The sequence below is a fragment of the Puma concolor genome, chromosome D1 (genome assembly GCF_028749965.1).
Source record: "Puma concolor isolate L17-30 chromosome D1, mPumCon1.1.hap2, whole genome shotgun sequence".
Lineage (NCBI taxonomy): Eukaryota > Metazoa > Chordata > Mammalia > Carnivora > Felidae > Puma > Puma concolor.
The window spans coordinates 60,445,084-60,469,919 of record NC_141676.1 but is presented as its reverse complement, the minus strand read 5'-3'; the positions used below and the strand labels follow the sequence as shown (position 1 = coordinate 60,469,919).

At 35.7% G+C, this 24,836-nt stretch overlaps 1 protein-coding gene across 14 annotated transcripts in view; it reads right to left on the bottom strand.

The window, feature by feature from the left end:
* The window catches only part of EMSY (EMSY transcriptional repressor, BRCA2 interacting), a 102,016-nt gene that overhangs the window by 39,759 nt on the left and 37,421 nt on the right, over positions 1-24,836 (bottom strand). For 13 of the 14 annotated variants that reach the window (XM_086678359.1, XM_086678355.1, XM_086678354.1 and 10 more), the window contains 3 exons: positions 20,792-21,046; positions 8,741-8,890; positions 6,001-6,171 (listed from right to left, as the gene is read on the bottom strand). In XM_086678359.1, the coding sequence (XP_086534485.1) occupies positions 6,001-6,171; positions 8,741-8,890; positions 20,792-21,046 (576 nt within the window). The remainder of the gene's footprint in view (positions 1-6,000; positions 6,172-8,740; positions 8,891-20,791; positions 21,047-24,836) is intronic. The other variant, XM_086678362.1, reaches the window with a different exon arrangement.

Below are 24,836 nucleotides of genomic sequence, written 5' to 3'. Positions count from 1 at the left end.
CTTATCAAAATTCACATAACATTAGACTCTTGAGAAAATTTATGAGAATAAGCCATTTATATTTGTGTGATCAAAAAAAAATAAACACTCAAAGACCAAGTCACAGATTAAACATGTCCTCTTGTTATCTGCAGCACTCTGAAGAGTCTGAGGATGATATCCCAATGTGTATATTTATACAAAAAAATTTATATTTTCAACAATTAAGATCTATTTCATAGACCTATATCTACTGAGCCAAACATATTATCATGCCCTCTTCCCCACATCCTTCCACAATCTGCTTCTCTTATACCTATCAAATTTGTACCCTATATTCTTCTGACTGGCATGGCTGGAAATCCTGGTACAAATCTTGCCCTGTCTTCCCTGTATCACCCAAGAAAACAAAAGCCCCTTGCGCTCCACACTCTATCTTTTTGTATCACTAATTCCTCAGTGCTTAGCACATACTGTATGGCAATTACTCAGTAATAGTTGTTCAGTCGAGTATGTGAATGAACTCAATCTGTCACCAACACATGTCTTCTTTCAAAATGTTATTGATGTTGACTCAATAGACCCTCATCTCTTTTAGTTTGCCATATTTTCTCCCTATTGCAAGTTTCATACAAATAGATCTGAAGCTCCTGTTATATCAAACATCCTGAAAAAAATTTTTTTGTCATGTCAAGAACCCAATACATTGGTCAAATTGGTCAAAAACCTTCCTAGGGCAACTGGCTGGCTCAGCCGGCAGAGCAGGTGACTCTTGATCTCAGGGGGTGTAAATTTAAGCTCCACGCTGGGTATAGAGATTACTCAAAAAAGCGAAAAGCAAAAAGCCTTCCTAATCCCTATTTTATCTAGTTCTAACTTTCCCTCTTAGGTTTCAAAATCCTGTATGAACTGACCCTTAATCTAAAAATTTGATCTTATTTGTTCCAACTCTTACCCTACAATACATGCCACACACTATTCTAACAAGTAACTTCTTCACTATGGCTTCCTATTATCTGTCACACAGAGCCCAAATTCCTCTTAGGTTTCCAGGTTCTGTCGGACTTTAATTTGCAGGATTATCCAATATATACCTCTCCTTCAGTATGTTGGTTTCCACATTGGTCCTTGAGCGTATGAGTCGCAATGCTACCTCTGTGCCTGTGATTTCCTCTGCCCATGAAAACAGGCAAGTCACATTGTTCTTCTATAGGCTTGCACATCATTTATCAAATGACTAAGCACATAACAGGTACTCATTAAAAACATGACTGATTAATATGTTCCCAAGAAGAAAAGTTAAACAAAATTTTATTCTTTTCTACTGGAAAAATTTAGCATTCCTTACTAGAGTTTTAGTAATGAGACTGCACCAAGAATAAGAATATTCTAGTCAATTTTTGGCAATTTTATTACTTCATATATCATTTTAATATATTTGCCATCATCTGATGTCTTGTCAGTCCAAGGCAACACAGTCAGGTTACATAAAAACACACTTTTATTCACACACGAGCTTCACAAATGTTTTTCCCTGTATCTGTAGATTCTGAACAGTAAGCTGTTAAGAGCCACAAAAACCACACTGTCCATTATTCACATCTATCAACTTCAACTCTTAATTAACTCCAATCCCTCATACATGATTGATTGTGATGACTCCTTCAATAATACAGTCTCATTAAATACTTGGTTAATAAGGGGTGCCTGGGTGGCTCAGTCAGTTAAGCATCTGACTTCGGCTCGGGCCATGATTTCACATTTTGTGGTTTCGAGCCCCTCTGTGCTGACAGCTCAGAGCCTGGAGCCTGCTTCGGATTCCATGTCTCCCTCTCTCTCTGTCCCTCCCCTGCTTGCACTCTGTCTTTCTTTCTCTCTCAAAACTAAATAAAGATTTAAAAAAAAAAAAAAAAAAAATATATATATATATATATATATATATATATATATATATATATATATATATATATATTTGGTTAATAAAAGAAAGGGTTTTTAGAAAGTAAGCATTAAAAACTATCTCAAGAAGTGCCCCTGGGTGGCTCAGTTGGTTAAGCATCCAACTTCAGCCTAGGTCATGATCTCTCAGTTCCCAGGTTTGAGCCTTGCATCAAGATCTGTGCTGACAGCTCAGAGCCTGGAGCCTGCTTCAGATTCTATGTCTCCCTCTCTCTCTCCACCCCGCCTCCACTCATGCTCTGTCTCTGTCTCTCTCAAAAATAAATAAACTTGGGAAAAAAAAAAAGCTATCTCAAGGAAATGTTAGCCAAGCTTTAACCAAAGTACAAGGACCACTTTTTTGGCAAAACTTGCTTAACAAGTGAATTACATTTGTATCTAAGTCACCACCTAATCCTTTCCATTGCAGGGATCTATCAATTTATGAGACAGTTGCAAACCAAGTTTATCAGCTTTAACAAAATGAGGGGGGAGGATGTTAGAAAACAGAAGAAAAAGGCATAACATAAGGAAAAGCAAATACAGTGTCATTTTAAAATGGAAAAGTTTATAACTAGAATTATCAAGTTATAAAAATCTAAAGTTCCTGGGGCGCCTGGGTGGCGCAGTCGGTTAAGCGTCCGACTTCAGCCAGGTCACGATCTCGCGGTCCCCGAGTTCGAGCCCCGCATCAGGCTCTGGGCTGATGGCTCAGAGCCTGGAGCCTGTTTCCGATTCTGTGTCTCCCTCTCTCTCTGCCCCTCCCCCATTCATGCTCTGTCTCTCTCTGTCCCAAAAATAAATAAACGTTGAAAAAAAAAAAATTTAAAATCTAAAGTTCCAGTGAGCATATTTCTATATTTCAATTGATAACTATGTTATAGTTATTCATTTTTTTAAAAAGGTCTTCCTCTACACTTTCACAGTAGTCCAACTACAGTTCTCACATCACAACAGAATGTATAAAAATTCATTTGTTTAGCATTCCATCTCATGTGCATCCCCTATGTATCACAGCACCCGGCCCAGAATTTGGCTCATAGACTATCAGAGAACCCACTGTCTATACAGTCTCCACTTATAAAGACTTAAGATACAATGGGTGCAAATTACTCTTAAGTCACATTTGGATCATGGACTATGATACTGGATGCGTTCCAGGGATTTCTACTTAAAAATACAATTCCTGTAAAAATGTGAGCAGTATGGTAGGATCGCTTAAAGAAACTAATTTAATGGCCCAGATTTTACTATTCAGAGATTTTTTTACATCACCCTGACAATTTGGTCTCCTGGGTAATGGTTTATGTTGCTTTGCTCAAAGAATGAGCAAATGAACGAACGAATGCAAAAGATATATAAACACTAGCTCCTTGCCTGAACATTGTACTAAAGATCAAAAGAAGAATAAAAATCAAGTCTTGCCATTGCCAAAGGTTCTCATAATGTCCTTAGAGTCAAGGACTCAATGTCCTAATGAGTTCATCTCCAAAGGATCCAATCTTCTACATAAAATAGGCATGGTTCCTTTACCAACCAACCCTCAACAAAACTCACAAAAAAACTTACGTATCTGAAAAGCCTATCTATATTTACACATAAGTATCTGACATGAAGGAGTTAAATAACTGAAAAAAATAGTTCATATCTTCCATTTAATTGCTTATTCTGATGAAAAGAAAAACTTGACCTTTCTAGAAAGCACTCTGGAAGCATGACCTTGCTTTCCAGAGGAAAGGAAGTAAGGACTTCACATGATAATTTATGTATAATGATGCTCATCGCAGGATTATTTATAATGACAAAAAAATTAGAAGCAATCTAAAACATTCAACAATGAGAAAATGGCTAAATATGGTGCATCAGATAAGGAAACCCTGTGCAGCCATTAAGTGGGGGCAGAGGAGGTGTCAAGATCCATTTAAAAGAATAGGAAAATAATCCTATCCCATGAAAAAAAGGCAAAAGCTGATTATATTAGATCTCAATATAATTTTAAAAACATATATATGACATATATACACACATTTATAACCAAAATAAATGAATAGAAAAAGGAACGAACAGAAATATATACACTTATATTTTAACATATTTCTCTGGATGGTAAAAATTGTGGGTTTTTAATTTTCTTTGTATCTTTCTGTATTTTCCAATTACCCACAATGAGAGGAAAGTATCATTTTTTCTTTTTAAAGCCTTCTATTCTTACAGGTAGATGTCTGGGTATATTTTAAGAAAACCATTTCATTTTTGTTCAGGGGGTAGGGGAGTGGGGTAGGCATAGATTCTAGAATCCAGCCTTTAATTATGAATTATCTAAACTCATCCAACTAGGTTTACCGGCTTACTAAGAATAGACAAGCAGGGACTGAAAACTACTATGAACTAACCTGTAATCCCACAATCATGGAATAACAAAATATTATAAAATAAGAGAACTATCTTTATAAAGAATATTGCTATGTAACATAAGGATCAGTTTAGAGCAGTCAGAAATGAGAAATTCCTTAAAATAAAAGGGTCAAACAGTGAAGCAGAGACAGACACAAAACAAGCTCGATGCAATGAACAGCACTGTTTAAACTGTGTGCCAAGTATATCTTATGGTGCAGAAAAGTTTAAGAACTCTTCTCATGTATACCCAATGTACTTGAAATACCAACTAACCAGGAGGTGCTTAATATTTACATGCAAATGTGGATAAAATGTATACATGTACATCTCACCACCTCTCTAGGAAAATGTGCTTTCTTGTGCTGCTCTAACCTGGTACAAAAGCCGCTAAATCCTAAAGAAGGTCTGAAAACAGCAGCCTCATGATATCTAGACATTCCTTCAAGCTGTAAGGTTATTATGAATTCATATATGAGTAAAGAAAAACCATTACAGTCATAAAAAGTTACACATCAATGAAAAATGATCACTTTTTGAAAAATGTTTTAGAGAATGTGCTCTATACCATTTAAGATACTGTCATAATAAATCATAATTTGAATTTTCACTGTATTATTTAAAAAATCCTCTTAAAGCTAGAGTATGATTCTTTCCCTACTGGTTTCACCCTCCTCAGTTTGGCAAACGTTGGATTTTCTCACTTACACTAAAAAATAGAGCCAAAATTAGCAGCTTTAAATATAGTGCGTTATGCCAATACCATGCCCTGCTTTGTTTTTGTGGCTTTTTTTCTTTTCTTTTTTTCACTCCCTCAATTATCAGCAATATCATATACTGCCAGGAACGTCAATCCCTTCACTTTAAACTGTTAGAACAACTCACCTGGGGCATACAAAATATGGCTAGTCTACAAAAATGGCAGACAAAGTCCACAGGGCTTACTTGATGAGAGATTATTTACATCATTTTAATTAAAAAATAATAATGAAAACAGATGCTATGTTAACATTCTACTTCAGAGTCTACAACCCAAATACTCCAGGAATTAATGAGCTGATAAAAACCAGGTAAGGTTTCTGAATACTAATAAATATTAGCTTTCACTATCTGGGTAAATTGTTTTTTAAAAGTAAACTATCAATATAATGGTGAAAAGAAAAGCATTGAAATATTTTTATTTTTAATAAGCTAAAGTGACATTAGTAATTGAAATGATGAGATATGGTTCCCTCAAACATATTTAGATGAATAAACCCTAGTTCTTTCGTCCACTATGTAGCTTGTGTGGTCTTGAAGAGGTCAATTTCCTCTCTCTAAACTTAAAATCTGTCTGTATCTGTAAAGTGCAGGTGAAACCAACTTTTTGGATTTATCAGTTTGGAAAGGAGTGACAAATGGGAGAACACTTTGTAAATGAAAAATCACTATGCAAATGCAAATCATAGTATTTCTATTCTGATTGAAAAAAATTAAATGTTCTTTCTGTTTTAAAACTATCAAAAGCTTAATGTATGAAGATTTAATATTAGAAATAAAAACTATACTTAAATACTAAACATCACGACTAAAAACACAGCTCCAGATTTCTAAGCAGAAAACTGAGATCAGACAGAATCCTTGAACAGTGAAATATGGTTTTTCCTCTTACTGTTACCTATACCTTCAACATATTTCAGATATACCTACCAGAAACTATATTACTGCTAATTATCTTGCCCCCCAAGGTAGCTAATGATTTGGGTACTACTGTAATGATGCTACCACTGGTAGTTTTCACATAGGTTGCAGCTCCTGGGGTTGCAGCCATCCGACCTATGGATGGGCTCACTGTTGGCCGGGTATAGGTTGCCTGTGTGCCTATAAAAAGGGAAAAGCCAAAAGAAAAACTTGTCATTACTTATAGAAGAATGACAATTTACACAGTTTAACTATAATTCAATGTAATCTATATTGCTTTAACTTGAAAATGGAATTTCAAGGTGTCAAGACATTAAGTAACAATTTATAGCCAATTTTCAATGCACATAGCAGGAACTACAGCCAAGTCAATTTGAATTAACTTTACACATAAAATTTTGTGATGTGTCGCATCAAATTACTAACCCCAAGAAAAAATATAACTAACTCTATTCCTTTCTTCCACTACCTTCTTCCACTAGTTTTATGCCAAAAGAAACTTAAATTTAATCATCTTTCCTGCCAGAGCGTTTTAGATATTTCTGTTATAGATTTTAAGGTCTCTGCATCTGTTTCATACTGTCTCAGTGCCAAACCCAATGTCAGCACTCAGCAAATAAGGCAGTATTGTTTGCTTAAAATTTTATAAACTTTTACTATTTTGTACTCTGCTACTCTCTAAATATATTTCCATCTTTTAAAGAGTTATTCCATCATTTTACTAGAGATTAAAGTTCAAGCTGCCAAGAGTTGCCAGGAATATTTCTTTTAGTCTAAAAAGTTCACTATTTACATATTTCCTCAACTCTAACTGACCCATTGGAGTATTTTTCTTCATGTCTCTCAAAGGATTTTATACTCTTTCCCACTATTCCAAGGACTTTTTTCTTTTCCCAAACAGGAATTAAAAACTAACCAGATGAGCCCATTGTAGTTTCCTACAAATACAGTAACTCAGAACTACTATTCCTAAGCAAAGAACGACTAGTCTGGGGGAGAATGAAGATGACTGAGATTAACATCTTCAACAGAAAAAAAAGTTTCATAATAATGGTCATTGTGATAACCATTCTCAACAAACCCCACCCCACAAAAATGCTTTTTAGCAAGACATTTAAAAATTTTTAAATACAATCACTACCCAAAAAAGGCGGAGGGGAAGAATGTTAGGTAGAATTAGTTTAAATTCCTTATAAACATACATCTGCATCCAAAAAAAAATCTAGTGCAAAGTAAACATGCTACAAATGTAAGGTGAATCAGTTGAATTATAATAACAAAAAATTTTCCATTTAAGCTTTTGCTCTAAAAATAGGAATACTTTTTCTAATGTAGATACAAAGGCACAGACAGACACATTATTATTTTTCACTACCTTTCGCTAATGGAAAGAATCATACATATATAACACTACTATCTTTATACCAAATGGGAAAAAGGTTTGGGGGAAGTATGATAAATGTAATGCAAGAATAGTGTTTTTTAAGCCAAGGCTTTGTAGAGACAGCAAGTAGAATCGTTGTTGGGATGAGGGGGGAGTGGGTGGAGGGGAGATGGAGAGTTACTGTTTAATGGGTAGTTTCAGTTTGGGAAAATGAAAAGGTTCTGGAGCCAGATGGGGAGGATGGTTACAAAATAATATGAATGCAATGAATGCCAATGAACCATTCATTTAAAATGGTAAATCTCATGCATGTTCTCTATATACCACAATTAAAAAAAAAAAAAAAAAAGCACATCTGAGAGTCAAACAGATCTGACTGAGTTCAAACCCCAGATCTGCCTTTTATTGGTTGTGTGACTTTGGGCAAGTTTCTTAACATAAGTCTGTTTTGCTGCTAAAAGTAGAGATATTAAAGTCTAAGGGAAATGAAGTGTAATGCCTATACAAACCTTTACATCCTGGCCCATAAATGGCATCTTTATAAACTTGAGACAGATACCATTTTACACTCTTTAGATTCTATCATCTAAATATTGGCTCTTCTCAAAAAAATCTGGTAAGAGTTACACAAATTTAAAATAACAGTAATGACTAATTCTAATGTAAATTAATAGTAATTACTATTGAGCACTCTGCTGGGGACTTTACATACCTGATTTCCTCTCATTCTTATAATAACCTATGGTACAGGTATTGTTGTCCCATTTAAATAGACCACGGAAAAGATTACAGGGATTAGTAACCTGCTCAAGAACACAAAGGATGGTACTATCTAAAATGTCCTACACTGTCACTTCCTTGGGCATAGCCTGGTTGCTCCCATATCTGAGCAACATGGCATCTTGTGCTTCTCTCAGTCTGAGCAATGTTTACTACATGGCAATGTAATAGACTCTCAACTTCTTAAGAGTAAGTGAGATCCTTGTGGGCTAGGAGACCGTGTTTCCATTCCCTCAACAAATCCTGAACTAAACACATACTCCAAGACCAGCTCTCTCTATATACGGTGAATAAAACAGAGATGGTCCCTTATCATGGATCTTATGGTCTAATTGAGTAAACAAATCAACAAACAAGTAGTGAAGTACTTAGAAACTGTAGTATGTGCTATAAAGGAAAAGAACAGAGGACCATGACAATAATAAGAGAGAGCTAATTTTCATTGGGGGGAAAAGGGGAGTCAAGAAAAGCTCTTAAAGAATGGTCTCATTATCTCTATATCCCCAGTGTAGCACATTGTTGCTACAAAGAAATTACTCAATGAACATATGATGAATGAATGGACTAATGCTCAAGCAAACTTACCAGTAGGAGTGGTTACCAGCTTAGTTGTCATAATTGCACCATTACTGCTAACCACCATAATAGGGGAATTGCTACTGGTGGGCAGAGTTGCTGTCACTGGCTTAGGTAAGATTTTACTTGGCTGAACTTGTTGTGTGATGATTTTAACACCTTTGAAAGAAGAAAGGGAAATCTCAGTACAATTATTTTCGAAAAGATATTCCTTATACCAACCCAAGAGGGCAGCAGTTACACACAGTCACTCAGTCTTGCCGAAAGAGAAGCTTTTTCCATAATGATGAAACTCTCAATTTGTATTCCTCAAATTCCCATCTTTCCTAATTTCTCATTCAGGAATATAATTAAGGTATTATAGAAGCTATTAACAACTTCTTTTAAAAAAAAAGGTTTTTCCTTTTGTCTATGATTATGTCATATAAAGAGCTTTCAAACCCAATTAGTGTAGTGATGTGGATTTTTTTACATTTTTCAAAATTGTTATTTAAATGTTATAATTGTTACATTCACTTTCCAAATGTAAAATACCCATTGAAAAGAAATCTTTCAAAAACAATAAAATAAAAAATAAAATGAATCTCTCATGCAAAGTACAAATTTAAGTACAAATAACTGAGGAAATTCTGGTAACACTTTTCCCCTGCTAAACTTCATTGAAATAATCTACATAACAGTGTATTGCAACAGTGTATTGGCAAATAAAAATTATATTACTTTATGGATGGTGATTGAGACATGAGAAAGCAAACAAATCTGTTCATTTAACAACCTTAAATAATTTTAAATTTCTTGTAGTCAATTAAGAAGTTAAAATTATGACACCTAGGAATAACTGGGGGCAAATTATTTAGTCTCTGTAACTCAATTTTTTCATCTATAAAGACAATATCAGTATATAAATCAAAATTATAAAGTGCCTAATACATAGCAAGAATTCAATAAACTATTATTATTGTAGAGATAAAGAAACTATTATTTATTATAATAAATTATAACCAGTGAAGTTGCATGGAAAAAATTTTTTATAGTATTACCCTATAAGTGAATTACAATAATGCTTAGGACACATAAAAAGAAGCCCCCCAAAATAACAGAAAAAACACAATGGAATCATTAGAGATTACATGGCTTAGTCCTATGTAAATAAGTTGAAAATTTAGATCAAACAGATAATTTTCTAGAAAAATATTGTTTATCAAAATGGACCTCAGAAAAGACAAGTGTCTAAACAGACAAATTTCCTTAAAATAAATTTTTAGGAACTCCTTCCCCTTCACCACTAAATAGCAGGAGGCCCAGACAATTTCACAAGACAATTCTACAGTCCTGTAAAAAGAAGGTAATTACAATGTATTTAAAACCATTCCTCTTCAAAGTTCTCATCCTCAGGAAAAAAAAAAAAAATTAGATGTTAACTCAATTTGTTGGGATAATATTTTATAATATATACATATATCAAATCATTACATTGTACACCTAAAACTAGATTAGCTCTGCTAATCTGCTCACCTAATGGAACCAGTAAAATGATAACCAATGAAAAGCTCTGGAAACAGTCCCAAGGACAAAAGAAGAAACATCTATTCAACATGTAGAAAAATTCAGTAAGAAAGGAGAGATCTGTGGTTTTTAAACCAAGATCTATTCCTTGTTACCCACTATGAGTGAGGCAAAGACTCCTCTCCAGAGGAGAGAACTTGACTTGCCTTGACTGCAGAACACAAAGTTTCCTTTCACTGAAGCTCCCTTTTGGAGGGCTTTCTTCTGAGGAGCAGCAGGACTTCAGCTTACCTCATCCTGGCCCCAGGTACATATTGCTAAGTCCCAGGCAAGTGATGTCAAGAGATGGGCGTTCCCTTCTTCTGACAATCCCCCAATTTGTGGAACAAAGGCTATACCTTGGACACAATGCCACTGAGAAAACTGGAGTCCTGATCACAATTGCCCTGCCTTGTGAGGTGGTGGTTCCACCAGCAAGAGAAGCAAGCCAAGAGGATAACAGGCTCCTGCCCAGCCTCCCACTCTTGCCTTCATTGAGTGCTCAGCTTCTAGAGCAGGGGTGTCATTCAGAGAGAGGCTTGCCATTGACCTTATTACCCCCAGAGCTCCAGAGCTATCTGAGGGTAGAAACAGGTAATTAACAGTTTGTAATCTCTTCCCAAAGGAACTGATTTCATTTGCAATAGAGCATGGAGAAGTTCAAGCTCTTGAGAACTGTGGAGGATGTGATGAAAGGCAACTGGAAGATTTCTGGATTTAATAAAAATACAACCTAGATAATAGGCCAGACAGCTTACAGGAGAGAACTGAGACATAAATAAGCTGAGAGGAACCCTCCTATGGTCAGAACAAATACTAAAAGTAGACCCTCGGAACTATTCCTTCAAAGAAGCCACAATCAGGAGTGCCTGGGTGGCTCAGTTGGTTGAGCGGCTAACTCTTGATTTCAGCTCAGGTCATGATCTCACGATTCATGAGATCAAGCCCCTCACTGGTCTCTGTGCTGAGCATGGATTCTGTTTGGGATTCTCTCCCTCTCTCCCTCTCTCTCAATCCCCCCCCCCCGCCTTGTGCACTTTCTCTCTCTCCCTCAAAATAAACATTAAACAACAAAAAAAACAAACAAGAATCCAATAATCAGCAAAGCTATCTTTCAGAAATGCAGTCAAAATAAAGTCTTTACCAGATAAACAAAAATGGAGAGAATTTGTTGCCAGCAACAGTGTGTTGCCTTACAACAGATTCTAAAGGAAGTTCCTTATAAAAAGGAGGAAAAAGGGGCGCCTGGGTGGCGCAGTTGGTTGAGCGTCCGACTTCAGCCAGGTCACGATCTCGCGGTCTGTGAGTTCGAGCCCCGCGTCAGGCTCTGGGCTGATGGCTCAGAGCCTGGAGCCTGTTTCCGATTCTGTGTCTCCCTCTCTCTCTGCCCCTCGCCCGTTCATGCTCTGTCTCTCTCTGTCCCAAAAATAAATAAACGTTGAAAAAAAAAATTAAAAAAAATAAAAATAAAAATAAAAAGGAGGAAAAAGAAACAAAACAATGATGTCCACTCTTGAAAGCTATTTTACTAGAGGCTCTAATGAGGGAAATTAAGAAGAAAAAGAAATACAAGGCATCCAGACTGTAACAGCAGCAATCATCTCTATGTAGATGACATGATCGTTTATATAGCAAATCCTAAGAAATTTACCTACAACTATTAGAACTAAATAATGAGTTCAGCAAAGGTGCAGGATATCAAATCAACAGAAAAATCAGTTGCATTTATATAAATTACCAATGAACAATCCAAAAAATGAAATTAACAATTCCATTTACAATAGCTTAAAAAAAATGCTTAGGAATAATTTTAACAAAAGAAGTGCCAAGTTTATACTCTAAAAACCACACAACATTGTTGAAATAAAGACAGTCTAAATAAATGGGAAAACATCTCGTGTCCGTGGATCAAAAGATTTAACACATCATTAAGATGGTAATACTCTTAAACTGACCTATACATTCAATGCAATCCCTATCAGAATCTCATTGGACTTCTTTATAGAAACTGATAAGCTGAATTCCAAAATTCACGTGGAATTATAAGGGACCCAAATAGTCAAAACAATCTTTAAAAAATAGAACAAAATAATAGTAATGACACTTCCTGGTTTCAAAACTTATTACAAATCAATAGTAACCAAAACTGTGACTGGCATATGCAAAGACATACAAATTAATGGAACAGAATTGAAAGTACAGAAAAAACCGACACAGTGGTCAACTGATTTTCAAATGGGTGCCAGAACCATTCAATGGGGGCGAAATGGTCTTTTCAACAAATGGTACTGGAACAAATGGATAGCCATATGCTAAAGAATGAAAATGGGAGGCTTACATCATAACAAAATTGACTCAAAATGGATCAAAGACCTAAAGTTAAGAGGTTAAACTATCAAACACTTAGAAAAAGATACAGAGATAAATCTTTATGATCAAAGGTTTGGTAAAAGATTCTTAAATACGACACCAAAAGCACAAACAACATTAAAAATAAAGTGGACCTCACCAAAACTAAAAACTCGTGCTTCAGGGACCCCTGAGTGGCTCAGTTGGTTAAGCGTCCAACTTCAGCTCAGGTCATGATCTCACAGCTCCTGAGTTGGAACCCTGTGTCGCGCTCTGTGCTGACAGCTCAGAGCCTGGAGCCTGCTTCAGATTCTGTGTCTTCCTCTCTCTCTGACCCTCTCCAGCTCATGCTCTGTCTCTCTCAAAAATAAACATTTAAAAAATTTTTTTGTAAATACTTAAAAAAAGGGGTGCCTGGGTGGCTCAGTCGGTTGGGCGTCCAACTTTGGCTCAGGTTATGATCTCGCAGTCTGAGTTTGAGCCCCGCATCAGGCTCTGTGCTGACAGCTGACAGCTTAGAGCCTGGAGCCTGCTTCAGATTCTGTGTCCGGCTCTCTCTGCCCCTCCCCCGCTCTCACTGTGTGTCTCTCTCTCAAAAATAAAAACATAAAAAGAAAAATTTTAAATACTTAAAGAACTTGTACTTCATAGGGCAATCATCAAGAAAGTGAAAAGACAACAAAAAACAATGGCAGGAAATATTTGCAAATCATATAAATAACAAGGGTTTAATATCTAATATATGTAAACTGAAAAAAAACTCTTTACAACTCAATGATAAAAAGACAAATAACTCAATTTAAAAGTGGGTAAAGAGGGGCGCCTGGATGGCTCTGCTGGTTGAGTGTCTGACTCTTGATTTCAGCTCAGGTCATGATCTCAAGGTTTGTGGAATGAAGCCCTCTGTCAGGCTCTGTGCTGACAATGTGGAGCCTGGTTGGGATTTTCTCTCTCGCTCTCTCTTACCCATCCCTGACATGCGCACACACGTGTTTTCTCTCTCTGTCAAAATACATAAACATTAAAAAAAAAAAAGTGGGCAAAGGATGTAAATCTTTCTTTCTTTCTTTCCTCCCTCCCTTCCATTTTCTTTCTTTTTTCTTTCTTTCTTTCCTTCCTTCCTTCAAGGAGGATAAAGGGCCAATATGCACAGGAAAAGATGCTTGACATTATTAGTCATCAAAGAAATGCGAATCAAAACCACAATGAAATACCACTTCACACAAATTAAGAGGGCTAGAATCTTAAAGTCAGAGAATAACAAGTATTGGAAAAGATGCAGAGAAATTGAAACCCTCATACACTAATGGTGGAAATGTAAAATGGGGTAGTCATTTTGGGAAACAGTCTGTAGCTTCTCAAACAATTATACATAGAGTTACCATACAACCGGGCAATCCCTCTCCAAGGTATATACACAAGAGAATTGAATACCTAAAAACTTATACACGAATGTTTTCCACAGAATTATTCTTAACAGCCAACAGGCGGAAAAAATCCAAATGTATATCGATGGACAAATGGATAAACAAAACGGGAAATATTATTTGGCCATAAAAAGGAATGAAGTACTAATAAACATGTGTGAATCTTGAAAACATTGTTAAGTGAAAGAAACCAGTCACACGAGGCCACATATTATAGGAGACCATTTATATGAAAATCTAGAATACAGAAATCTAGAGATAGTAGATTAGTGGTTGTTTAGAGCTGGAGAGGTTGCCTTAGGGAGTAATGAATGATAGCTAAAGGTTACAGAGTTTCTTTTCGAAGTGATGAAACTGTTCTAAAATCAACTGTAGTGATGGTCACACATATCTTTGACTATACTAAAATACCTTACTCTGAATGGGTTATTTCAATGGTATGTGAATTATATCTCAATAAAGCTGCTTTTAAAAATTCCAGAGTATTTTTAAAAAGGAAAACATCATTCTTTCTTGAAAACACACATAACATTAAACTAAAGCCTAATAAAGACTGAACGCAAAAATAAAACTACAGACCAACTTCCCAAGACTACCAATACATTGTATTATTAATACCTCATACTAGGATAAATTCCAAAATATTTAAATATGAAAAATGTGACCTGTGACTAAAAATCTAGAAGCGGTAAAGATTACACAGATAAATTCAACTATATAGAAACAAAAAAGATCTACACAGATGTCCCCACAAATAAAGTCAACAGACAGACAAACTTGGAAGAAAATCTCTGCAAGTCATGAAACACACAAAAGTCTTGCTAATTACCCTAATAAAATTCCCAGAAATTGATGAGAAAAATACCACAGTAGTGGTATGAATGAATGAATACAGACTGTACACAAAAACATATAAATAGTTGAAACATACAGTTGTTTCATGCTCGATATGAGAAATGAAAATAAAACAACACTGAGAAGATGAAATACTTAAGTATAAAACAAAACACGTACAAAATTTGTACTGTACTGTAAAACACTGATGAAAGAAGTGAAAGAAGACCTAAAGAAATGGAGAGACACACTGTTCATGAACTGGACAACTCAACACGATTTCAATTCTTCCCAAACTGATCTACAGGTTTAATGGAATTTCTAGGAAAATCCCAGTAAGGTTTTAGTACACACGGGAACATTTAATCTTAAATTTATATAGAAAGGCAATAAAACTAGCATAGCTAGAATAATTTTGAAATAGAAAGATAAAGTGGAAGAAATCACTCTATATACGTTACAGCTTACTATATAGCTATAGTAAGAGAGATAAACACAAAGATCAATGGAACAAATGGAGTACCTAGAAATAAACCTACACATATGCCAAACTGATTTCTAACAAAGACGCTTTGCAAAACAAGAGTTTTGAGAGCCTTTTCAACAAAGGGTGCTAAAGCAATTATACCCACAGGCAAAAAAATAACCTTATCTAAACCCCACACTTTATACAAAAATTAACTCAAAATAGATCATGATTTAAATATAAAAAATAAAACTATGTGACTCTTAGAGAAAAAAATAGAAAAATGTTAAAACCTAGAACTAGGCAAAGTTCTTTGAGTTGATACCAAAAACATAATCCATAAAAGGAAAAATTAACAAACTGGACTGAATCAAAATCTATTATGAGTGAACAACCCAGAGCTATTATTGGGATTTTGTTAATAACACATTCCTCCTATAACTATGTTGGTTAGATTTCTTAAAGCAGTCATGGCATAAGACTCCACAACTGAGGAACTGAAGACTCACGGGGAAAATAGGGTTAAAAGACCAAGGTTTGAGTCACTCTAGAAAAGCTTTTATATTAAAAGCATTTTTACATGAAGTAAGAGAATCCAAACAACATAATATATAATATCTTACAGCTTTTATTAGCTATACTAGATTTTGTATAATTAACCATACCTTGCTCCCCAGAAATTTTTTAGTATCTCCCACCACTCCTATTCAAAGAGATGATTACAAATTCATTTTTGGAATAAGATAAGCATTACCCTGATACCAAAACCAGACAAAGACACCAGAAAAAAAATTCTGATGAACATGGATGCAAAAATCCTCAATAAAATACTAGCAAACTGAATCCAACAATACATTAAAAAAGTCATTCACCACCATTAAGTGAGATTTATTCCCTGGGATGCCAGAGTAATTCAACATTCGCAAACCAATGTGATACATCACATCAATAAGAGAAAGGATAAGAACCATATAATCATCTCAAAGATGCAGAAAAAGCACACCATCCATTCATGATAAAAGCCCTCGGCATAATAAAGGCCATTATGTGAAAAACCCACAGCGAACATCATCCTCAGTGGGGAAAAACTGAAAGCTTTCCCTGTAAGGTCAGGAACAAGACAAGGATGTCCACTCTCCCCACTTTTATTCAACATAATACTGGAAGTCGTAGCCACAGCAATTAGACAACAAAAAGAAATAAAAGGTATCTAAATCGGTAAGAAAGAAGTCAAACTTTCATTATGCGCAGATGACATGACCCTCTGAAAAACTGCACCAAAACAACAGCTAGAACTGATAAACAAATTCAGTACAGTCACAGGATACAAAATCAGTTTATAAAAATCTGTTGCATTTCTAAATACCAATAATGAAGCTGCAGAAAAAGAAATTAACAGAACAATCTCATTTATAATTTCACCAAAAACAGTAAGATAACTAGCAACAAACCTACCCAAAGAGGTGAAAGACCTATACTCTGAAAACATAAAACACTGATGAAAGAAACTGAAGACACAAAGAAATGGAAAGACATTCCATGCTCATGGATTGAAAGAACAAATATTGGGGCGCCTGGGTGGCGCAGTCGGTTAAGCATCCGACTTCAGCCAGGTCACGATCTCGCGGTCCGTGAGTTCGAGCCCCGCGTCGGGCTCTGGGCTGATGGCTCAGAGCCTGGAGCCTGTTTCCGATTCTGTGTCTCCCTCTCTCTCTGCCCCTCCCCTGTTCATGCTCTGTCTCTCTCTGTCCCAAAAATAAACGTTGGGAAAAAAAAAAAAAAAAAAAATTAAAAAAAAAAAAAAAGAAAGAACAAATATTGCTAAAATGTCTTTACTACTCATAGCAATCTGCACATTTAATGCAATCCCTATCAAAATACCAACAGCATTTTTCACAGAACTAGAACAATCCTAAAATCTGTATAGAACCACAAAAGATTCCTAATAGCCAAAGTAGTCTTGAAAAGGAAAAAAAAGCAAAGCCAGAGGCTTCACAATGAATTCATAACTCAAGTTATATTACAAAACTGTAGTTATCAAAACAGTATAGTACTGGCACAATAGAGACACATAGATCAATGGAACAGAATAGAAAACTCCAAAATAAACCCACAATTATATGGCCAATCAATCTTTGGCAAAGAAGGAAAGAATATCCAATGAGAAAAAAGTCTCTTCCACAAATGGTATTGGGAAAACTGGACAGGAACATGCAAAAGAATAAAACTGGACCACATTCTTAAATCATACACAAAAATAAATTGAAACAAATTGAGGACCTAAATGTGACAACTGAAACCATAAAAATCCTAGAAGGGAACATAGGCAGCAACTTCTTTGACATCAGCTGTAGCAACTTTTTTCTAGATAGGTCCCCTGAGGCAACGGAAACAAAAGTAAAAATAAACTTGGGGACTACATCAAATTAAAAAGCTTCTGCACAGTGAAGGAAACAACAAAACTAAAAGGCGGCCTACAGAATGAGAGAAGATATTTGCAAATGACATATCTGATAAAGGGTTAATATCCAAAATATATAAAGAAGTTCTAAAACTCAGTACCCAAAAATCAAATAATCCAATTAAAAAATGGGCAGAAGACATGAACACTTCTCCAAAGATATCCAGACAGCCAACAGACACATGAAAAGATGCTCATCGTCACTTATCATCAGGGAAATGAAATATCTCCTCACTACAATGAGGTATCACCTCATGCTTGTCAGAATGGCTAAACTAAAAACGCAAGAAACACCAACTGTTGGTGAGGATGTGGAAAAAAGAACTTTTGTGCACTACTGGTAGGAATGCAAACTGGTGCAGCCACTGTGGAAAACAGTATGCGAGTTCCTCAAAAAATTAAAAAAAGAACTAAAAAATTAAAAGAAGAAAATAAAAAAAAGAACCCTAGGGTCTAGTAATCACACTACTGGGGGTTTTTAACCAAAGAATACAAAATCCTAACTGTAAAAGGATACATGCACTCCCTCCCATGTTTACTGCAGTATTATTTTCCGTAACTGTGGAAGCAGCCCAAGTGTCCACTGATACATGAATGGATGAAGGAAGTGTACAAACACACACACACACACACACACACACACACACACACACACACACACTAATATTATCCAGCCATAAAGAAGAATGAACTCTTGCATTTACAACATGGATGGAGCTAGGAAATATAATGCTAAACAAAATAAGTTAGTTGGAGAAAGATAAATGCTGTATGATTTCACTGAAATGTGGATACATGAATGGATGAAGGAAGTGTACAAACATACACACACACACACACACACACACACACACACACACACACACACAGGAATATTATCCAGCCATAAAGAAGAATGAACTCTTGCATTTACAACATGGATGGAGCTAGAAAATATAATGCTTAACAAAATAAGTTAGTGGAGAAAGATAAATGCTGTATGATTTCACTGAAATGTGGAATTTAAGAAACAAATCAATAAAGGGAAAAAGACAAACTAAGAAACAGACTGTTCATTATAGAGAACAAACTGATGGTTACCACAGCGGAGGGAGGGTAGGTGGATGGGTTAAATAGATGTTGGAGATTAAAGAGTACACTTGCTGTGATAAGCACTGGGTGATGTATGGAACTGTAGAATCACCATATTGTAGACCTGAAACTAATATTGCACTGTATGCTAACTAACTGGAGTTAAAATAAAAACTTAAAGAGGGCACCTGGGTGGCTCAGTTAAGCATCTGACTCTTGATTTCAGCTCAGGTCATGACATCGTTGTTCATGAGATTGAGCCCCTTGTCGGGCTCTATGCTGACAGTGAGGAACCTGCTTGGGATTCTCTCTCTCCCTCTCTCTGTGCCTGTCCCTGCTATCTCTTTTTCTCTCTCTCTCAGAATAAATAAATACACTTTAAAATAAAAAAAAACATAAAACCTCTTTAAAAATAATAATAAGGGGCGCCTGGGTGGCGCAGTCGGTTAAGCGTCCGACTTCAGCCAGGTCACGATCTTGCGGTCCGTGAGTTCGAGCCCCGCGTCAGGCTCTGGGCTGATGGCTCAGAGCCTGGAGCCTGTTTCCGATTCTGTGTCTCCCTCTCTCTCTGCCCCTCCCCCGTTCATGCTCTGTCTCTCTCTGTCCCAAAAATAAATAAATGTTGAAAAAAAAAAAATTTAAAAAAAAAAAAAAAAAATAATAATAATAATAAAAACTTAAAAAAAAAGAAATCCCGCCACTTGCAACAACATGGATGGACTTTGAGGGCATTATGCTAAGTGAAATAAGACACAGAAAGACACACACTGCATGATCTTACTTATATGTAGAATCTTTAAAAAAAAATGGATTCATACATATAAAGAATATTGGTGATTGCCAGAGGCAGGGGGTGGAAAGTTGGCCAAAATGTAGTCAAAAGGTCTAAGCTTCCAGTTATAAGGTAAATAAATCCTGAGGATGTAACATACCGTATGGTGACTGTAGTTAACAATACTATAGTTACTGCAGTAACTATACCGTAGTAACTGTACTGTATTTGAAAGTTGCTTAGAGAATAAATCTTAAAAGTTCTCATCACAAGAAAAAAATGCGTAACTATGTTTGATAATGGATGTTAACTAAATTCATTGTAATCACTTTGAAATATATAAATAAATCATTATGTTGTATATCTATAAGTAATACAATGTTGTATGTCAATTATATCTCAAAAACTAATAAAATATTCCCATCAAAAACCAAAACAAAGCTGAAAATGTTGGCATCTTCCAAATGCTTCTTCTACCACCAAATAAAGTCCAGATTCATTAGAGGGAAAAAAAACCATCCACTTTCATTTCTTAAAGATGTACCTATTAACAGTCTTTTTAATTTCCCTGTGTTTGAGCCTCCACCCTACCTGCCTTTTTATTCAATACTTTTATGATTCAATAACTTCAAATAATTGATTCTTACTTCTGAGTTCCCACTGCCCTGGAGATGCTTTCAGTAAACTGCTAAACTGTTATTCCACAAACCACAAACTTCTTCTCTGTACACAATGTCCTACAATCTCAGCACCTCTGCTTGTACAATTTTATGCCAAATTCATAAAATGGCATTCTAACACAGAACTCTCCAGACTAATTTTTCAACTGCCTACTTTCTATAATCCCAATGCATCCAGAGTATAATTCTAAAAACTGGGTTGTTTCCTCAGCTTCTTTATCTCCCTGGAGAGTCCAGGGGAAATAACTGCTACGGCTGAGCAAACTGCTTTTTTTTCTCATTTCTATTCCCAAGCTCCAATTCTTTCTACATATGTATTTCCAACAGGAGGCTCTCAAAATATATTTTAGAATTAAAATTCTGGGGCTTGAGGAAACTATATCCATGTAAACGAGCAGTCTTCAGAGAAGTAGCGATTGGGGAAGAATTACATATTGTAAACATTTTCCAGTTACCTGACTCCTGTTTGATTTGAATGGTAGGCTTGATACCAGGTGGCAAAGGAGACTGCTGAGGCTGTTGCTGATGAGATACTGGAGCAGGCTGGGCCACCTGCTGCTGGGTCTGTTGCTGCACTTGATGTAACTGCTGCTTAGGAGACTGTTGATGCTGTTTAGGAAACTGTGCAAGAATCTGAGTTGGGGCACCCACTAAACTTTTGGGGGAAGGAAGTCTGGTCGATGCCATTTTGATCGCTGATGTAGATACGCCTGTAGAAGAGTAAGGGGAAAAGAACTTATTTAACAGTAAAGCATACTTAAAGATACTTCTTTTTAAAAAATTTTTTAATACATTTAAAAAAAATTTTTTTTAATGTTTATTTATTTTTGAGAGAGAGACAGAGCATGGGCAAGGGGGAGGGACAGAGAAGAGGAGACACAGAATCTGAAGCAGGCTCCAGGCTCTGAGCTGTCAGCACAGAGCCCGACGCGGGGCTCGAACTCACGAACTGTGAGATCATGACCTGAGCTGAAGTTGGACCCTCAACCGACTGAGCCACCCAGGCGCCACTAAGATACTTCTTATACTAGGTAAATTGATAAAAACAATGACTTATTAAGCACCTATTAAATGTCATATATAACATATGGTATTTTATATATTCACTGTACAGTCCTCAAACCTTGCAAGGGAGGCATGATTGCTCTCACACTCAAAAAAACTGATTTCCCTTGGTGGACAGTTAGAATGAAAGAAACACAGAATAAGGAAGGATATTCACACATGTCTCTCAGGAAATTTTCTGTTAGAAAATACAGGTTCTTAATGTGAATAATAAAAGAATAAGTCAAACTAAGTTTTGAATTTTATTTGTAATACATTTTTTTTAAATATTACTTTTCAAGTTCTGGTAAGTCAATTTAAACAAGACATGAGAAAATATCTCACACTGAAACATTCATCTTTTGAACTTTTCAGCATGACAAAGTAGTTTTTCTAGGTCTCATTTCTGATAATCTATAAATTAAAGTCATTTCTTGAGAACTGTCATTAAATAATCTGTGAAAATTACAAGTGGGCGTACTCAATATATCCACAGAAAAAAAAATCTTTTTTTTCACATTTATTTATTATTTAATTTTTTTTTTTTTTTTTTTTTTTTTTTTTAATTTACATCCAAGTTAGCGTATAGCGCAACAACGATTTCAGGGGTAGATTTCTTAACACAGCAACAAAATTCTGATTGATATAAGGTAGTAAGACATTGCTTCTTAGTATAATGCTAATATTAGCAGTATGCATAGGTAAGGAGTACCAGTAATCAGTAATTTTCTTATAATTCTTCAACAACTCAACAGGACTTTTATCTGTAAATGAATTAATTTTCCTAATGACCTGGAATATAACTCGTCATATCAACTTTTTGAGCACTGCTGGAATGAAATGAAACTCACAAATAGCCGAATTATCAAATTCTTAGGCTATTTCACACCTTCTTTCACACCCCCAACATGACAATTACTTTGTATTACAGAAAAAATTTTAAATACCACATTCTTATGTAAAATGCTTGTGGAGAATGATAAAGACAGAAAAGATACCTTGAAAAGTGATTCTGACTCCTAGGACCTCAGCTTCCCCCATTTGTTGAATTGCCCTACAAGTCTCCAAGCAGGAGACTGTTGCTGTGCATATCAGGTAAAATCACAGATTAAGGACTGACAGGCAAAAGGTGTAATTAGAATTCCCTGGAGGGCTTAACCACATTACTTACACATTCTCCCACCTCACTCAACCCTATCCATCCCCAAATACTAATATTTTGGTGACATATGTGTGTTATACTGCTTAGTTGTGCTGAACTAGATTATCTCTGGAGCCCCATTCAGCACCAACATTTTATGATTCAAGGAGCATAATGTTTTACATGAGTGATAGATACTATTTTTAAAAGCTCTAACCTTTATATTGAATTTATAATGAACTCTTGTATTAACTGTGGTAAATTGTGCACATGAGAAACTCCCTATGTTCTCCATATAGTTTTTTATGGTAAAAGTATCTGGTATAAAAGTAGTCAGGATAACTTTAGAATCAGAGAATTATGTTCACATTGTACCTTCAACTCACAAACACATTAACAGCTGTATGATCTGATTAAAGTACTTAAACTCTCTGAGTATGTGTTCATTCAGTAAAAACTTACTGAGCATATACCTTATGGTAGATCTTCGGGAAACTAAATTGTATCCATGAAACAGTCCCTACCTTCAGAAAGGTTACAGAGAAGATAATCAAATGATTATACAGATTTACCATTACAAACTGTAATAAATGCTATTTTTGTTTTAACAAGTAGAAAATTCTCTTCATTTTGTCCTTGCTTTCCAAACAATTCAGTGCTAAAGCCATCAGCTGGTACAACGCAGCTAAGCAGAAGAGTGGCTTAGCATGAAATGTCAGAGCCCATTGCAGAAACTGGACTAGCATGGAAGTCAATAGGATGAGGAGGGTGTCAATGCTGGGGAAACTCAGGGGATACCATGCATATAGCTTTAGAGCCCAAGTAAGATACAGAGGGGTTCCATGAGTGTGAGCCACCTAATAGTCTCAAAGCTTGAGCAGAATGTCCACAGGAAGGGGTGGCTAAGGTAAGGTCAGAACCCAAACTAAGTGAAAAGGTCTTCTGGATGGGAGGGCAGCCTGCCATAGGTGTCAGCCTGCCTTAGGTGTCAGTTAAGTAGGGTGAGAGTGGCATCCATGCAAAAGGGTGACATGGGCAGGGTGTCAAAAACAGGTGTGGTGATGCAGGACTTTGCAGAATGTCAGAGCCTGAGTGCAGATAGGAAGGCATATGCAAAAGCATAGAGGTGGGGGCAGTAACAGCAATGACAGACTGGCTGCATACTGGGAAACTGACAAAATAAGTACATATATGAAAGATAATAGAAATTAGGTTTTTTACTATCAAAGAAGGGAATGGAGAAAACTACAGTTGTTTAATTAAAATTAGACATAGCAATATGAACCCATAGTTTTCCATATATAGAAATAAATATAGATGTAAACATGTGAGTGTGAATATAAATGTACACACAGGTGCTTTTGCACGTGTACACATACACGCATGCCCATACTTGCACACACACACAACATAGTAGTAGCATATCTAGCACCGAGATTTTAGCTTCTAATTATCACTTTCCATGAAGAGGAATCACGGTTCCTTGGAAAAATGGCTCACCTAGGGCTAGAGTAGGAAAAGTACAAGATGCGCTTGCTAAATATAAAAGACTTTTTACTCCTTGTATGTAATTTCTTTAAAAGAAAATTGTTTAAAGCAAAAATAGTCAACAATGCAATCTGGGGCTTATAACATATAGAATTTAAATATAGGACAACCATAGCACAGTATGAGAGAGAAAAAAAAGTATACTATTCTAAGATTCTAATACAATATGGGAAGTGGTATATTACCTGAAGACAGGCTGTTATAAATTAAAAATCCATATTGTAAGCTCTAGAGCTCAGTTCTCAACTAAGGGCAGCCTGCCCCCTCCTACCCCCAAAGCTGGCAATTACTAAAGACACTTTTCACGGTCATGACAGGGGGTGTGCTTAGTATCTAGTAAGCAGAGGTCAGAAATGCTGTTAAACATCCTCTAATGTACAGGTCAGCCTTTCATAGCAAAGAATTATCTGGTCCAAAATGTCCATAGGTGGAGGTTGAGACCCAACTCTAGAGAAACCATTTAAAAAGTATATATTAAAAAAAGTAAATATACACACATGTATATTTAAGAAGCCAACAGAGGACATAAAATGGAATCCTTTTTAAAAAAAAAAAATCAATAAATCTAAAAGATGAGAAAAAAGGGAAAAGGAAACAAAGAACAGAGGATGAATAAAAAACAATTACCAAGATAGTAGACTTGAACTCAATCATATTGATAATTACATTAAATGTAAATGGACTAAATAATTCAATTAAAAGGCAGAGATGGCCAAATTGGATTTAAAAAAAAGACAACTATACAATGTTCATGAGATGCATTTTAT